This window comes from Molothrus ater, chromosome 1, assembly GCF_012460135.2.
Source record: "Molothrus ater isolate BHLD 08-10-18 breed brown headed cowbird chromosome 1, BPBGC_Mater_1.1, whole genome shotgun sequence".
NCBI classification, from domain to species: domain Eukaryota; kingdom Metazoa; phylum Chordata; class Aves; order Passeriformes; family Icteridae; genus Molothrus; species Molothrus ater.
The window spans coordinates 105,340,752-105,359,335 of NC_050478.2; the positions used below are offsets into that span (position 1 = coordinate 105,340,752).

General features: G+C 39.9%; 1 protein-coding gene and 1 long non-coding RNA gene across 3 annotated transcripts in view; one reads left to right on the top strand and one right to left on the bottom strand.

Moving 5' to 3' along the window:
- COLEC12 (collectin subfamily member 12) overlaps positions 1 to 18,584 on the top strand; it is a 96,756-nt gene that overhangs the window by 65,730 nt on the left and 12,442 nt on the right. The window contains exons 3-4 of the mRNA XM_036399234.2: positions 11,747 to 11,869; positions 18,020 to 18,118. Of these exons, the coding sequence (XP_036255127.1) occupies positions 11,747 to 11,869; positions 18,020 to 18,118 (222 nt within the window). The remainder of the gene's footprint in view (positions 1 to 11,746; positions 11,870 to 18,019; positions 18,119 to 18,584) is intronic.
- The window catches only part of LOC118696887 (uncharacterized), a 33,740-nt gene continuing 29,665 nt past the window's right edge, over positions 14,510 to 18,584 (bottom strand). The window contains exon 5 of one of the 2 annotated variants that reach the window (XR_004981696.1): positions 14,510 to 16,288. This is a non-coding gene — a long non-coding RNA (uncharacterized LOC118696887). Of the gene's footprint in view, positions 16,747 to 18,584 lie in introns of both variants that reach the window. The other variant, XR_004981695.1, reaches the window with a different exon arrangement.

Sequence of the window (18,584 nt, forward strand, 5' to 3'; positions counted from 1 at the left end):
TGGAAAGGGTTGTCAAGTATTGGAATGGACTGCCAAGGGAGGTAGTGGAGTCACCAGTCCTGGAGGTCCTCAAGAAACAACTGGATGTGGCACTCAGTGCCATGGTGTAGGTGACAAAGTGGAGATGGGTCAAAGGCTGGACTTAATGAACTTGGAGGTCTTTTCTAACCAAAATGATTCTGTGATTCTGAGATTCTTAGTCCTCCATCTGCAGATGTGGAATCTCAGGAGAACCTGGCCTCATGGCAGCTGCCTTCCCCTTGTACTGCTCTGAAGACAGGGATCCTAAAACTGCCAGGCTTTGTTAAAAAATATTTTGCAAAGACTTGGATCTCCATGATTTCATAGGCTATCAGGGAAAGGATTATAGTAAGGAATGTATGTTTCAGGAAGATAATTATTTTTGCAGGTATTATTATCGTTGCTGTTGCTGTTGAAAGTATAGCAATTTTTTCATGTTTAATGGATTTGTCAGCTTCTGTATTTTCGTGATTGCAGTGGAGTTTTCACCTACTTACTACAGTGATGGCATTGACATTAGGAAGGCAGCAGGGTAGGTGCTATGTAGGCAGGTCATATGTTTGTTGTCTAATTGTTGGCTAATTCCTTATCTTTCTGACTGCAGTGTTCTGGATGTCCTGCATGCCTTTTCCTCACTTGTAGATTTAATTCATAATTTCCCAGCATTTTTCAAGAAAGTGCAGATTTGCTTATTGTTTTATTAGGAGGGAAAACACCAATTATGTTCACCAACCATACTCCCACCTCAGTACAGAAGATTTCTTGTAGTAGTTTACAGAATAAAAATTTCCTCTGTAGATAAAGGTGAATATTAACCAGGGAAAAATCCCAGAAATTGTGACAATATTAGGTGGAAAAAATCCATTTTTCGGGGCTGTTTGCTCCTTTCATTGCACAGTCATTACACATTGACACAGGCGTTTGAAAAAAATGTTCTGGTCGCCTGAGGAATTCATTCTAAGTCTGCTTTTTATCCAGGAAATTAGATGCTAGTGAGGTGTGAATGAACCAGGAGACCTTAGAAGTCAGAGATGCTACAGGACATAAGGAGACAGGAGAGTGGGAAGAGGGAAGAACAGAATGAGAAAATTGAAAGATGGGAGCTGCACTGGGACATAATCATTCCTTAACCTAGAGATCCAGCTTCACAGGGGAAAAGTTCCACTTTGAAAAGATAAAATTCTGGAAAAGGAGGCAGAGGGGGAGGTTGGTTATATTGGAGGGTGGAAATAAGATTTATTGTGTCTGCCATCAAGCCTGCAATATTTCTGTAGAAAAAGCCCTACCTTTAGAAAGTGGTTTTAGAAGGGCAGTGAGGTGGAAAATAAATCCAGGCCCTGACAGCTCCTCTCCTTTGGAGGTGATTTAATGCAGAGTCTCAATTCAGCTGAGGGGAGTAAGGCAGCACACTTCCAGAGGAGCAGTGCTTATACCTCGACATAATTTCTCTCCTGTAGTTGAGCATGTAGCCTCAGGAGACTGGGAATGAATTTACAGCCAGTGGATTTGTGACCATGAGCTACGTTCAGTGCAGTGCCTATGGGGATCCTTTCTTCTCAGCTCAGTGTTGGTATCTCAGCCAAGCATTCTTGATGTCACAGGGCAAAGGCTAATCAGAAGTGGCAATTTGCATAATTAAAAGAGTAGAGCAGTCTTCTTTATACCTACTGTTTTCTGAACTCACTTTTTTTTGAGGTCCTACATTCTTCCTTGTGGCCCTCTTCATTATTGTGGTCACCTTCCAAATAACAGGTCTATGTAACTGCTAAGTACCCAGCATGGATAGAAACACTTTTACCTCTTCTTTTTTCATGCACATGAATCTTTTAAATTCCAAATAATGTCCTCAGAGAGACTTTTCATTTGGAAAAGAGGAGATTTTTATATTAGAATGGTTCTTAATGAAGGCAACAGAACCATTACCACTAAATCCAGAAGAGTGTATAAAGGTATATATATTAATTTGAGGCATCAAATCTTGGTTAATTTTTTTCAATTCTGTTAATGTCAGCATTTATTGCAGCATTTCAACTGGGACATAACAAAACCTGTAGTTGCAGATATATCTGCAGGTTTGATTTTCTGGGTATACTTGTTCAGTCTCAGGCAACAATTTTTTCCTGCTGAAAACCTCATCAAGTATCTCTGTATTTTTCCCTAACAAAAAAAACCCCATAAATATGGTTTTTATGCTATTAAATATGGTTGAAACTCTATTTTGTTCAGTTCCACCATGTAGTAGATGAGAGAAAAAATCCTGATGAGGAGGGCATGCTGGTTGTACTTCTGACTACTGAGTGAAAATTGGTTTAGATTCATACGAGCTACAAGAGTTTAAAAGCACACTTTGCTGTAACACGTGGTATTTTACAATGCTCTTAAATGAATGACCTGCCTCAGCCATGTCAGGGGTGCATGTGTGCACAGAAACTTCCATGGAACAGATGGCTGCCAAATACTTCCACTTAACTTGTGAAGGCACATAAAAAATTTAATTTCTGTAGTTAAATGGAATAGCTTTTGTGGCAACATCAGTGGATACAGAAATGTTGCTTTGTTGTGCATGGCTGGAGTTCCCATTGTTTCTTGTTCTTTAAAACAGTGATCCAATGTTTTTAGCATTGCCCTTAAATTCAAAAGTTGCAGAACTGGTAAAAGAACAGGTGAAAGCTTTCTGTGAAGAGCATCATCTTTGCATCTGTGCCCTGGATGACTTCATCATGTCCTTGGTGAGTGGCCCTGCAGCACATGTGGCACTGCTGTGGTTTTGGCACCTACCACACTCACAGCCATGGAGGGGATAATGTTGCCCTCTTCAAGAAATGTGTCAAAAGCCACAAAGCATGGAGTTAACCACTTTTTCTGGCTACCATTTAGCACCATTACTAGGGTCACTAACACCTAAGTACTGTATTATAAAATTAGAGAATCTTAGGGAAAATACACACTTTGGGTGTATATTATATGATACCTCTTTTCATCCTTTCAGTCAAATGTAAATTGAATTAAGGTGAAAAATCAGTTACATTAGTCATCAAATTATATAATCTTAATTAGGATCTATGTTTCATTAGGAAGCATATTTATTTCAGAATGGAAGGCCAGGACTTTTACAAAAATGGCATTACTTTGCCATCTGGCACAACTCTGAGGCACAGATCCCTTCCTTGACTTTGCTAATACTTTGTTACCTCTGGTTTTATCTAAATCATTGAATGGAATATCTTCAGGTTGTCTTAGGAAACTGTTTCACAAACCAAAAATCTGGCTTTGATCTCCCTATAGATCTGGCTATATTTCTTCTTGCAAGTCAGTCTAAATTCTTCTGTATTGAGACAGAGTTTGAGAGAGGCTCTTTATTGTCATGTATCATGGCTGTCTTGCCTGTCATTGAACAGGTCTTTAATTCATACATCATTTCTATCTTCCTTTAACTGTTCTAGTTTTTCTCTCATCTTTTGAACAGCTTAATTAGATTTTTGGGTTTAGTTCCAGAGACATGCACTGAGTGATCCGTTACTTGATTTTCAGTAACTGAGGACAGACACATCTCTCTTATTCCAGACAGTTATTAAAAAGCACCAGCACTTTCTGAGGTTTGTTCTGGTTTGAGTTTGTCTTTAAATCTAATAGCCTGTGGGATGCTGGACCCTCTGCTGGTGTGATATTCTTACCACATTGTTATGGCTGGACCTTAAGCTAGTGCAAATCCATGATTTTTCATAAAATTTACCACACTGGTTCTTCAGCTCTGTTTGTAATATTTGCCTAACATACAGTTCGGATACGCAGCAGTCTTTGCTTACCCTGTGTTGTGGTTGGGCTTTTTGTATCCTTTCAATTAAAATATTTAGTGTTTAATCACAGTAGGACATTGTTTGGTAATACTATATAATTAAATGGTGGTGGTTGTTGAAGTGTATAATTAGGATTTCTGACAATTCATTGTGATTCTCTGGACTGCTGCAAAGAAGAACAAAGCCAGAGAGAAAATGCTGCCTGGGTTATATAAATAAGTGAGAGATGATGGTCAGGCTGAAAATGAGGGTTCTCCCCTCCTTTAATGAAAGGGTTTGTGTACATTACATAGAATAAAGTATTTCTTAGGCTGAAAGCTTTCCAGAGATAATAGTGTTGGCCCTCTGAGACTCTTTATTATGTCAGATGTGGGATTCTGATTTATGGGAAGTGGCCGCTGCCTCCAACAGGCTCAATCTGGTGTGTGGAGGAGAATTTGCTTGATGGCCCCTTTGTGCAGAGCTTTGAGCTGCAGTGTGCAGATCATTAAGAGCTGGGTTTTCCCAAAGTGTCCCAGAGAAGGAAATCCCTCATGTTTACTGAAATACCCTGGGCTTTTGGGACAAAATGCCCCCCTTCCACTTCAGGGGATGCAGGGACAGGGTGAGCCCTGCCAGGGCCAGCATTGCTCCCTCAGTGTTGAGAGTTGCTCTGCAGAGGTGGGATTGTGAAAGTCCTGGTGGAGTCTTCAATTCTCTTAAGCATTAATGAACAACTCCTCCCCATTTCTATTTTTTAGGAGTCTGGGAATCTGTTCTCCTAGAATGCAAGCTGAAAGTCCCACATAATTACATATCTGCAAGAATTGTAGAACAGTTTGGGTTGCAAGGGACCCTTAAAGTTAGTCATCTAGTCCAAATGCTCTGCAGTGATCAAGGACATGTTCCTCAAGATCAGTTTGCTCAGAGCCCTGCTCACCCTGACCTTGAATGTTACCAGGGATGGGATATCTCCCACCTCTCTGAGCAACCTGTTCCTGTTTCACCACACTCAATGTAAAAAAGTCTTTGTTTTATTTAATCTGAATCTACCTTCTTTTGGTTTAAAGCCATTTCCTCTTGTTAGGACAAGAGGCCTGCTAAAAAGTTTGTCCTCATCTTTCTTAGCAGCCCCCTTTAAGTACTGAAAGGCCACAATAAAGTTCCTTTGAAGCCTCCTCTTCTCCAGGTTGAACAGTCCCAACTCTGTCATCCTGTCTTCATAGAAGAGATGCTCCAGCCCTTCTGATCATCATGTTCCTCCCCTGGACCCACTCCAGCAGGTCCATGTCTTTCCTGTGCTGGGGACCCCAGAACTGTACACAGATGGGGTCTCACCAGAGCAGAATAGAGGGGCAGATTGCCTCCCTCCACTGCTGGCTACACTGCTTTTGACACAGCCCAGGATGTGTTTGGCTTTCTGGGCTGCAAGAGCACATTGCCAACCCATGTCCAGCTTTTGTACACCAGCATCCCCAAGTCCTTCTTGGCAGTGCTGCTCTTGATCTGTTGATGCCACAGCCAACCTTGTACATGGAAAGAAAGGAGCACCAGGTGAATAGGAAATCTCGAATGTGAAGCTCAGGATAAAACCACAGGAACTGGTACCACTGGCCCTGGCAGAGGTTGTACAGCCTCGCAAGGCACAAATTCTCAGACTGGGCTTTTGAGGTGTGTTTTCTTCTCTCCAGAGGTTATTGGCACCGCTGCCAGCTGTGTAGCAGGGCAATGAGATTATGCTGAACACTGTAGAAACCTGTGGAGATGGAGTGGTTTGGGTTGGGTCCATTTATTTATTAATTTTGGAAGAAAGAAGCTCTGTGTCTTGCAGTGTTTACTTGAAATCTAGAGTGGCTGTTTCAGCCTGTGTCTTGCTGCCATGCTTCATAATTTTCCACCTGGCATAGGAAAACTGGCACGAGTTTGGTGGATACGTACCCACTGCTTAGATTTCAAGTTTAGCTGCCCAAATTGCTTCCTAATAAATAACCAGAAACTTTTCCAAAGCAAGCATGCTTGCATTTATCCCTATTTGATTACAAAACCAGAAGCAAAACTAGCAAATTCCGGAACAAATGACAGCATGTTTGTGCTAAATATTTTTTCCAATGGCATTGTAAAAATCTGATGATTAAGTTAAGCAGGCTGTTGCAATCCACCTGCCCACAAGCCAGCACTGCACTATTTGGGTGAGCAGGACCATTGCCATTGTGGAGACAGGGCTTGCCAAAACTGTGGAACGGGAGGAGGTGTGGACCTTTATGTATTAGCTAGGAAATATGTAGGGCATCTGTTTACATGTAGCTCAAATTATAGCTTTTACAGTGTAAGAATAGACTCTAAACTGAAGAAATTAGTTTTATCTCAAAGCAATAATTTAAAAAGGCATGAAGCAGTTTCAATTTTTGCCATTATAAAGAACAATTGCTTTCTGAAGTAGGCCAGCATATGGAACTATCAAATCATCAGTTTTGTTCACTGCAACAAAACCATTCCTGAAGGATCATGGGAATTGTTTTTGTGAGAGGTAGGTTAATAACCTGTGGCACAATACAAAAGAGAAGTCAAAAATCTCACTGTGAATTTTGTGGCTGGCTGGATCCAGTAATCTCAAACCTATACAAAGTTATTGTTGTCAAAGATGCCATTGCCTGCTTTTTCTTAGTGTGCTGATATAATATGCTGGGGTTTTGTCATTACCAAAGCTTCTCTGTAAAAAAAAATACACACACACATATTTTCCCATATATTTGAATATAAATGTGTTTGTGCGTATGTGTATATGAAAACACTTATATGCCTGAACTTAAAATCCTCTCTGTCCTGTGAGACAAACTTACTTTCATAAGTGCTAGTCATGCATATTAGTAAACACCTACTGTTGTACACTTGGGTGCCTGAATTTAAGCACTTTAAACCAGTTTTTTTCAAAATATTTAGATATTTAAACCTAGAGATGGATTCCTCATGGGATCACCTACTTTTGCTAGTGAGATAGACACCACTGGGAGCTTGTTGCAACTCTGCAAAGTTAATTACCTCTCAGTATTTAAATCCTAATTACACACTGAATCACAGAATGGTTCATGTTGGAAGGGAATCCAAAGATCATGTAGTTTCTGCCTCCCTGCCATGGGGAGGAGGCCTGAATTAGATGTATATAGTTTGCTCAAGTCCCTTTAAATATAGATATTAGATCCACTGCTGTTTTGAAAATATTAACTTTGAGAAAACAATCATTTGAAGGCTGCAAAGTAGGCTTGCAGTCTTCCTTTTGAAATTCAAGGGATGTTATCTCTTTTCAGTGAATCACACTGGGGAAACCCCCTCCAAACTAATGTATTTTCATTTCCTGCACTACTTTTTTTATCTTATCATTATTATTCTTATTTCTTGTCAGGGTTATGAAGGAAACCTTGCAATCTTTGTCAAAATTGATTTGCTAGCAGAAATATTATGAGGCCACCTATGATCTTGCAGCCAGAGCCAAGAAAAGAACAGAGAGGCAAATACTTGTAAAAGAATTATTCAGGAGAAAAAAAAAAGTGTGCATGTCTTATTCAAAGATGTGCTCCCGAAGTGTAATACACTTGAGGAGTCAGGCATTTTGTAAGGTGGTTATAAAGAGCAAAGCTATTTAGTCTCCCATTAAAACCATGGAAGAAAATAACAACAACAACAACAACAACAACAACAAAAATCCCCCCCAAACAAATAAAACCCAAAAAAACCGGGTCCTCCTTCAGCAAAACCTCTTCTTGGAGCCCAAAAGGAATCTGCAGATGTATACCCCCTGCGTGAGAACAAAGTCTTCAGTCACTGGAATGCAATGCTATAAAAACAAATACTACAAAGCCTGGTAACAGGGGGATGTCTCACTTGCATATTTTTTTGTAAGCATTTTGGTTTGCAGAGAAGGGGGTCCCCAAAGCATGTGAGCCAGCAGGATCTCTTTGTACTAGGTTGCTCTCTGTTTGGCCAGATGTCTTCCCAACAGTGAGGCAGAAAAACCAGAGCTCTTATTAAAATAAGTCAGGGAAAGGAATGGAAAAAGGCATATGTCCAGTGAAACGAGGCACATTGTGTCCCATCTGATATTTATTAAACATTGATCAAATCAGCAGTGAGAAATGCACGTCATGCGGAAGTGACCCCAGCTCCCTGGGTTTGGAAGGCAGTGACAAATGTCTGGGAGCAGAGCAGCATTGAAAACACGTGTACAGGACACAGACAGGAGTGTGCTGCACTGGGAGCATCATTAACAAATGGAGAAGAGCTGACTTCAGCTGAGAACGCCCTTTTGCAGGTTTTACATTTGTTCTGTCAGTGGGATGTGTATGTAGAGTCCTTCCCTTTCCATATAGTCTGCAGCTTTCTAGATGAAATGTGATACATGTCCTGGAAGAATTCTGCATTTTATGTCAGTCATAACAGCAAGCAGTCTCATGGATAAAATTGGGGGAGTTCTGCCAAATTAAAGCCCGAGCATGGGCTCCTTCAAAAATCAACTCACAGCTTTTGTGGTAAACCTGCATGATTTCATGCCAGCCTGCTGGGTTTTGTGTAATCACAGTAAGCATTTTTAATTGACTCACATTTGTTGTTGCTTAATATTTTGGCTATCACATCTTTTGAGAACCACCTTTGAATAAAAATGTGTCCTCACAACATGAACTAAATGTATCGCCTATGTCAGAACAATCTTATTTGGGCATGATCCTTAAGTGAGGTAGTGGGGATGAATAACAGGGCAAGCTGAAGTCAGGGTGTGTGCTTGGGAATTTGGGGAGCTCTGATTATACTGGAGTTCATCCCTACACAGAGAAGGTTGCATTCATGGCTTTTGCATATAGCCTGATGTATTTAATTGCTCAGAAAGACATCAGAATGACTCTTCCAAATCAGGAAGAGTACCTGTATCTTTGGTATTTTTGTAGTAGTTTTTATATGTTTAGTAAACTAGAAAGTCCTGTGTTACTAGCAGCAGAGTTAAGCACTACATGTTTGTAATTAAGAGCAAATATGATTGTTCTGAAAGACTTTACTGTATCCCAGGTAAAAGAAAACAAAGGAGTCTGTTAGAGCTCCCTGGCTTTTCACTCCAGCCCGGGACTCGGGTCATGTTAGATGAGGGTAGCAGGGGTTCATTGGCAATCAGAAGTAGTTTTAGGCTGACAGGCAGAAAGCCCCAGTAAGGAATGCAGTACACAGTTCCAGGCCAGTTAGTTAATGGAATCACTCCAGCCTGTATGATTGTTTTAGTATGATGTCCCTGTGTTATTGATACCAACCGTGCTGGGCTGTAAAAGGATGGAGAGGTCTGGCTTTTGTTGGGGTGCTGTTCTGGTGTCAGTTTGAAATACACAGAAATGAAAAGTTCTGAAAAGCTGAAGTGCTGTTTTATTGAACCAGAGGTAGAGAGGGTTGAGACAAGTGAAACTGGATCCCTGTGAAGTGCTGGAACATACATGATGCTTGATGCTGAACTGCAATGCACCCAGTGACATCGGTGAAGTTTCAGCTCGTTACACTACCCAGGAAGCTGGAGTACAGTGACAGAAAGCAGGTCATGTCATAAAATGAGTAATCTGACTATGAGACACTTATCAAGTGAAACTTTTCATTGTGCAATTGCTGCCAAAGGCTTTGTTTTTACTTCTGCCTTTCTCTGTGTTTTGTACCTCTGCAGTCCATCATTTTTCCCAGATTAAGATCTAGGCCTGTTTCAATTAACATTAAAATAAGAAGGATCAAGCTTTCTGTTTGTCTGTGTATTTAGAAAGTGAATGTGACGTGAGTTTTGCCCCAAATTTGTTTTTGGATATGTGGAACTTTTAAAGACAACCAAATTGGAATTTTAAACCCTTCCATGAGAAGGAGCCTTGCATTTAGGGCACAGGGGCTCAATGACCCCATTAGTACTGGCTAAGGCCAGCAATATGGTATTCCAGACACCACCAAAGTTCCCACTGTGAGATCATTTCAGTCTCTAAATACCTATTGCAAACCTTTAGAAAACTGCACTTTCCCTTTCCTGCTTTTTCAGCAGTTAGAGCTTCCTCACCAGCAAACTCCTTGAGACCAAAGAAAGCAAGTCAGCCCATGCATCAGGATCCACAAGCAAACCTGACTACTGAATTATGGACCCTTCACCTTTTCTTTTGTGGCACAGGAGTTACCACCCTTCCAAATCCAAGTCACCAATAACTGGGCTATGGAGCTGCCTGTCTCTGTGCCAGCTCCCTCCCTTCCCACCCCACGGGCAGAAGAGAAGCCTTTACCCTCTGGAATTTCTGTTCTTGAGTTTATGCTTATAAGCCTTTGTCTCGTTTTCCCATAATGTTCTTGAAAAAAGAACCACATGTTCCCAGCTGGTCTTATGCCTAAACCACAAAGAACCCAAATCTATGACATCACTTTCATCACATGGCAACAGAATGTGATGTCACACCTGAAAAGTTTAGAAAAAACATATGATGATGTAATGTGGAAAAGACCTGAAAAATATGCATTTCTGCCTTACCCACAGCAAGTATATGTGCAGAGAGGATTGAAGAAAATGTCTTGTCAAATAAACTGTATAAATCCTCTTCCTCCATTGCTCCAATATGGTAATCCTTCCTTCTTCAAGTACCTTAGGTTTAAAGGAAGCCATTGGAAAATGTCATTGGAGAGAGAAATGCAGTTGACTTAATTCATTATGTTGGTCACCCATCCTTCTTGAACCCAGGGGAAGTGGCCTGTGCTTTTCTCTTAAAAAAAAAATGAAAAATAGAAAAACACTCTGCAGAAGGTAATGAGTTTGGAAAAGTAAAATCATCTGTGTGTTAGGCCTCAGGGGAAATATAAGTTATTCATAAAAAGCTACAGAGCAAGTTTTGATTAGTTAAGTAATCTGGTACATAGAATTTATTAGAGCTTAAAGCTTTCCTGTGGGACTCCCCTAATAGTACACAAGTAGAGTGAAATATCAAAGAAATGCATTTTCTGACAGACACAGAAATTTCGGTTAATCCTGGCCTGCTTAGCGCACCTTGGAAAGATGGATAAATCCCGTCTGTTTCTTCCAGCACATTGCTCCAGTTTTCAGGTTTTTACACATTTGTGCTTCTGATTAATAACCCATGCTCCCAACACTCTTGAGCTATTCCCAAGGAGCACAAAAGAGGAAAATAGGAAAATTGCTTCCATAATAGACTCAAAGATATCAAGCTGTTCTGGAAAAAAGTTTAAATATAGAATAGTAAAGCTCTGGTTTCTTTCATCAATTTGAGGCCATTTTTCTTAAGCTTGCCCACAAAGAGAAATTCACCAGAACTTTTTCTGTGGATGAACAGATCACTGTATCAGTAATGCATCCCTTCTTTTCTGTGGAAATAGTGTTCTCCAAAACCCCTCAAAAATATGCAAAATTCTCGTGGAAAGAAAGTGTTTGCACGGTAACTTTCTGTGGTGCTTGTTACAAAGCAGAACTACTCCTACCAGATTTTCACAATGCTCTTCTTTTTCTGTGGTTTTTTTTTCTGCCAGAACATTTCTTGTGTCCTATTGCCCCCATAGGGATATCAAATGCTAAGAAAGAGCTGCTGCGGTGTGATGCCTGACAGAGGAGATGCTAATAAAGGTTTTATTTCCAAAACTCACCAGAATCTTGTTAGCACAATCAGAAAATAGCCACCTCTCAGGAGAGCCAGAGGTTGTCCAGTGAAGCAGAACCTACTTCTCTTACACATGCTAAAATCCCAAAGTGATTGTTTCACTGAGCAGATGTTCTAACCACTGTGAATTTTTATCCTGGCAGCACAGGCAAATAGGAACCCCATATGTAAACATCACCTGCTGAGATAAATAATTTCCACTTTAGAAAACAGAGGAAAGGAGATGGGGAGACAAACCCAGCAATGTGTTCTTTGCCATTGTTTTAAATTTCTTTAAATTTTCTGTTGCAGGTATTCAGGAGGGGAGCCAATGTACCAAGTGTAAAAATAACTGGGCACTGAAGTTCTCCATCATCTTATTATACATTTTATGTGCACTGTTAACAATCACAGTAGCCATTCTGGGATACAAAGGTATGTATGTATGCATTGAGACCAACATTTCACTTTCAGGCAAGCATCCAAACACATTGTCACTTATTAGCTAGCCAGGCAATTTGTCACGTTTTAGCCTAAATGTCAGTACTCGGGCAATGTTGGCTTTTTGTATGTACATACCAACAAACTACAACCTTAGAATTTCACTTTCAAATAACTATGAAATTTTGAAACCAGACTAGACATTTGAAAGGGAAGTTGAAACAAAATGATCATTCCTCCACCAAGAAGGAGTACTGGAAGACACAAAGCTGTGTAACATGTGCAACAGCCAGGAATATCTTACTAATATAATATTTATCACAGGAACAAAATGTAGTATCAATATTACTTTGAAATATCTAGAAGAAAAATTAAACCAGGAGGTACCAGTGTATTGACTATCCACAATAATTGTGATGAACAAAGACACTTAGATGCTTTTAACAGTAATTTCAAAGATTCTGGTAGTTGAGCAACCCAGTAATGGACAGAATTTCATTTGTGCAAGTCATTGGTTGGGCACATTGGGAAACATGGCTTAAAACTCCCATAAATCCTTATCACAAATTAACTGTAGCCACTTAGGCATTTATAAAAATGTTTTGATGTAAATACCTGCTTATTGTGCAGTTACATCTATAATAAGTTAAATAAATAAGATGTCGATTTCTGGCATGAAAAGGAAAGTGAACAACATCATTGTGAGCATTGTAACAGGGCATCACAGCTTGTTGCAGAGAAAACCAAGCTAGTTCTAAACTACCTGTCTGAGTATGGCTCTGAGAGTAGCTTCAAAACCCCTCTAAGGAGCTGAGTAAATATCCATGTGATTAGCATGCAGTGTGTCCTGTGCTGCCAACAGCTGCACTCATAGCAGAGCTGACATCACCTCTGGTCCTTTGCCAGGGAAAGAAAAGGAAATTGTAGAAATAGAAAGGATAAATAATTATTTAAGAGGATTTGGCACAGTTTGAGTAGGAGAAAAATAAATCTGTTTTGTTTAGAGCGAAGATTTGTCCAGGGAAAAGAGAGAATGTGAGGAACAGATAGAAAGACTTAGGTAATCTTGTTTCATGATAGACCAGACAGAAGGTGGCAAATTAACATCAAATGTAAAAAAAATGCAGTACATCTATGTGGATACATCTCCTGAAGTAACTGGTCTCTGGAAGTCAGATTTTGAGGGACAAAAAGCCTTCCAGGATTCAAAAATTTATTCTTGATCTAAGATGATTTGGTCAAATGGATTGGGGGAGGCCTTTGCAGATATAAATCTGCAAAATCTGCTCACATCAGATGACAATGGGGTCTTTCCCAACTTAACCCAGCCACTAAACGACTGGAATTTAGCAGAATTTCCCTCAAGAGTTTTACATAAAACTATCATTTCTGGGGCTTCCCAGAAGACTGAGCCCTCACTCAGCATCAGATGCAGCATACCAAGTTGGATACTGTTCTTTATCTTGCTTTGGCAAATGATTTACATGTGTGGAGGAAGCAGTATCAATAAGGAAACTGTCCAGCAGACTTTGGGAGAAGGATTTTGTCTTCCTCATTTCAATCTAGTTTTCAAGTTTCTTTCTCTATGGGGGCTGCTAGCACCATCTTTTCCCCAGACTTTGCTCTTTACTTGAGGCCCAAACTTTGCTTCACTCATTTCTAAACTTCCTTCTTTGAATGAGCAGTCACTCATCAGGGATGAGTCTTTCTGTCATAGCAGTACCAAATCACAGCTATCCAGGACAAGGACAAAAGAATTCCCTCTTCAAAAAATAAATGGAAAAGGGATTGTAGGAGGGTGAATAATGCATATCTTGCTCGCAGACCCTAAGACATTTTGGTGACCACTGCTCACCAGCTTGGTGGTTGCAACATTTGAATGCCAAGGAAAAGAGGCAGAAACAAAAGTCTTGTTGAATCCAAGTATTCCTTCTGTAACACCAAGCAGCAAATGGTCATGTGTGAGACACTAATTCTGCCCTTTGTACCTGCAGTTTCAGAGCTTTGTCTTCAGTGTACCTACATGCTAATTTGCAGAAAACATAAGTTAGATAAGCATAAGTTAGATAAAACCCCAGCTGACAGTACATATTCAAATTAATTACTGCAATAGTTTTGATTGTGGAGAAGGGATTAGGCCTTAAAGGAAGAACAAAATTCAGAATAAAAGTATATTGTTCTTGAACTCTCCTCTCTGTATCAGAATTTGGCTTCTCTTTTTTACTGCAATATTACACTGGAAGAAGGAATTCTGCTGGCATCAGGGATTATTTCAGTCTCTTAGCTAAGTTTCCATTACATTTGCCTCCCACACTTATGTTTATAAAGCCCAAAACTACTTTTAAAACTTTCATTTCCTACGTCGCATTTAAATATCCTTTGTGATTTAAAATGTTAAAACTACTAATCAGTGGATTAAATATGGCAAGCAAAAAAGTAACTCAATGGGAGGCAAAGTCAACACAGAACAAACCTCCAAACTAGTGGTAGAAATTATATAGTATGTTGGAGAACCCTGAAACCGAAACATGAATGAATAACAAGGAAGCAAAACATGAAGGAATAACGAGGCAAGTTTAGTATTCTTCTCCTTTGAGAAGACAAATTGTTGTTTAAAACACTAATAAAGCAATCTGCAATTTTTTGCACATACTTTATTAAATTAAATTAAAAATACAAAGTTATAATTTTTCTGGCACCAGCCGGTGTCAGATTAGTCTATTGAGGATGACTGATCTTCCTGTGGCTCGTTCCAGTAAGGGAATGCTTGTGGCTTGAATTTCTGGTAGTTTTTATTCTCTAGTCAGTCCTTGTTTTTAAGTTTCTTGAGTAATGCCCACCATGACTTTCATCTGATTCTTTTATCTGTCTCCCAGACATAGTTTGCCTGCCATTACCTGGGGCCAACACATCCTGGTGAAATGGCACATTTTGTCATAGTGGCTTAGATGCAGACAGTCCTCACTGTTCTGGTCAGCAACTACTTGAAATTTTGGCTTTCTTTAGAGGATCTTTACCACATTTTCCACTGTGATTTTGTCAGGAATTGAGATGATAATGCAGAGAGACCAAGCTGAATTCAAACCAAAGAATTAAGGTGAAAGTTAAAACCTGAATTAAGGTGAAGTTAACCAATATCAAGTTAAGACATACACAGCTTTGCCTTTTTAAGAGCAGGCAGATTGTTGGGAGCAGCAGAGTGACCTTTTGTGTGGGATATTACAGCTGATCTGCCTGTTTGCCTTTTTCTGGAGAAGGTGGAAAGTGGCTGTTCAAGTCTGGGGCACTCACTAGAGGCTGACTTCCACTTCTGAGAGTGTTCCACATGCTCACCTACCACTGAAGGCTCCATCCAGAGATGGTGGTGGGAGCTACTACCAGAGAAGGAAAGACGTTCCCAATAACAGGACATGAGCCATATAACCTCTTTTGACATCAAGAGCAACAAAACCCAACACTGGCCTCTCGATACTCAGTCTCTCCCAAATTCTTATATTCCACTTGCAGGGCAATAGCAAGAAAAGCAAATAAGCTACAACTTGCTTTGGGCAGGGGATCAAGCTCCCCAAATCCATGATTTATTTGACCATGGAGGCTAAGATCCTACCCCAATATAAAGCAAATACATGCATTGGTTTATCTATGGGATGGCAGCTTAGCCCTTGAGCTAACCCTGCAGTCAGGTTTGCAGAGACCAGCAGGTTTGTTTCTGCTGCTGGAGTTCAGTGGTTTGGGGTTTTTTTCACTTTGAACAATGAAAATACCAAATGCTGTTATATAATTACTTCGGTTCAGTCTCATTTAACTGCCAGACAACTACTTATTGATAGGATTACTACTGTTTTGTTTACATTTGCTTTGGACTCTTCAGGGTTAAATTTTAACTCAAGCTTCCAGTGTTAGATTTCATTCAACCGAGAAAACATACTTCTTATATGATAGTTTAATTTTACAAACTTCAGATCTGAAGTACAAACTAGCATTCATTTGGACAGCAAAAGGAAGAAATTACATTTTTCTTTTAATTACTGATAATATATATTCATTTTCCAACTCCAAGTGTGTTGTATAACTGGGGAAATAGTTCAATATTACACTAAAACTGAATTAACAAGAACCATAGGTAACGTGACATTGCTAGTCAAGGCACAGGTTCAGCAGAAACACTTGAATTAGGCCTGCTTTTTAAATACAGATGATTTCATAAGGTCCCTCTAAGTGCCCAGAGTGAGCCATGCCCTGGCAGTGACTCTCTCTAGACAAAGGAGAACACCACAGACTGAACAAGGAGCTGCCTAGAGCCAGAAGGAAAAGCCAAGTCCTCACTCTCTCTGCAAGTGATGCACCGGTGTATACATGCATCAGTGGAGTGTCAGAAGTAGCTGAAGGACCTTTGTTGATCTGGGCTCCAGCCTGGAAGACAGCAGGGCAGGACAAACAGAGCGTCAACTCTGGTTTCATTTAGGAAAAATGGCATATAGCATTTTGACAACTTTAATGGGCAGAAGAACCAGTGAAAAATTAGTGCTATAATGGGGAGAAAAATGCTTTCGAAAGCTGAAGATATTGAGCAACTGTCCCTCTGAAAAAGCAAAGCCTTTATTGTAGTCTGGGTCTGGTGTTTAGCAAGCAATCTGTCATCATCTCAAACACAGAAAGCCACACTCTGCACAGACAGTAGAGTCTCTTTTTTACTGGCTTTTTAGCAGCCTAGAAAGGAGCAGGCAGGTAATTCACCAAAGGGTGTATGGTCTCTCTGAAGACCCTGAGACTTTTTCTCTATTGTAACTCCTCAGTGATGTTCCATCAGATAGTCTTGGTCTGTTTTTCTCATGCTGGTTTTGGGGAAGCAGTAAAAGCCTCCAGTGTAACTGTGGTACCCAGAATCAGAAAAACAAATGCAAACGTTAATAAAGAAGGAGCACAAGATGGACTACACTTTAAAGGTCTGGGGTTCGTGTGGTTGCTCATGAGCAGCAAAAGATTCCTAAATTTCACTTCTTGTGAAAACCCAAACCTTTACATAGCAACATTTTTATGAGACTCTTTCCTAGCTGCAGATCATTTCACAGACAGAAAGAGTTAGAGGTACCCCTATCCCACACATGTTTACAGAACCTCAAAAGATGGAAAACACTTTATTTCTTCTGTTTGAAAAAAAGGAGCTGGCACAATAACTTGTGTAGCCTCTCCCAAGGTTGTTACAGACCCATTCTGCTCCCAGTGTAGCAAAAGGACTAAATAATCTCATGATGAGAAGCAATTTCTATCCCTAGTTGTGAATGCAAAAGGCTGTTAGACAAAGTCTAGTGTGAAATCTGTAGGCTACCCCTAGCCTTGCAAGAATTTCACATTTTTGCCACTGGTTGCCACCCCGGGCTGTTTATTTGTTGCTCTGCTTTTTCCATTCCCATATTAATTTCATCAAATAATTGAATGTCTCAGTGACAATAAAAGTACTCTGGCATTACAAAATAAAGGGCACATCAGTCATAAATCTGCACTTCCTGAATGACCATCCTTTCAATCTTAATGAGGCAGAACCATTTCAAGACTGCTTTGAGTGATCTGTACCATTATCAATATGTTTAAACCCCCCAAAACATTTAGTGATTACTATCTCAGTCCTAAATTTACTATCCAGGTGGCAACTTTTAATGATGAAAAGGCACAAGGCAAAAAAGAATTCTTTTTAAGGAGAAATGGCTCATAGCAAAATTAAAGGAAGTTTCATTCACACATCTGAGCCTTTAGCAATCAGTTTTCCTTTGCCACACAGCACTGTGCTGGAAGCATGGAAATACTGTTAAAAGAAAATTACTTTGTTTGTGAGGAAAACCCACAAAGAGGGATTTCCTCATTCAGGAGAGAGATTTCTCATGGGCAAAAAAAAATCATTAGGGACTGCTGGCAGACTGAAGAAGTAGAAGAATTCTGGGTCCACCAGCAAATAGGAGCTAATCCTTCCAAGATTTCACAGAGCAATAGCAGTGTGTAATGGCAAGCAAGGCGATTTTAAGATGTTTTCTTTTTTTTACTGTTTGGTGATAATGGTGGGGGGTTTTGTTTGCTTTATTGTTCACTAGTCTTTTTTCATAATTTCCCTTTTCTTCTTTTCATAACACACTGTTCTCTCTCCCCTAGTTGTAGAAAAAATGGACAATGTGACAGGTGGCCTGGAAACATCCCACAGAAGATACACAGAAAAGCTCACAGAAGTGGAGAGTGATCTGAAGAAATTAGGTAATCTACACACTAGCAAAGCCCCTTTGTATTATGGACCTGGGATGTTCTCCTGGCAGATTGAGGCAGGAAATTTGTCTGAAAAATCTCTGCCTATGACAAGATACAGCACTTCCATTCCACTTTCTCAAGTACTTGGGAAAGTACTTAAAAATAGTTCAGATCAGCTCCACTTAGAAGAGCATTTTAAGAATACTTTAAAATTTACAGTTCCCACTGAAGTCACTCTGAAACATTTATACTTAATACTTAAATAAACAGACACTTAAATGTTGTCCTCAGGAGAAAATCTTCTCCGAGGTAGAGATCTAAAACATAACAGAAGTTGTTCTACAGCACAAAAGATTCTACATAAAATGAGCACCTGTCACCCAGTCATCTTGATGCTGTTTTAGCAATTAAGATTCAAAACTGTAGACCACTTTTCAAGGTACACAAATAATCAGCTATTCAAAATTCTTATGTC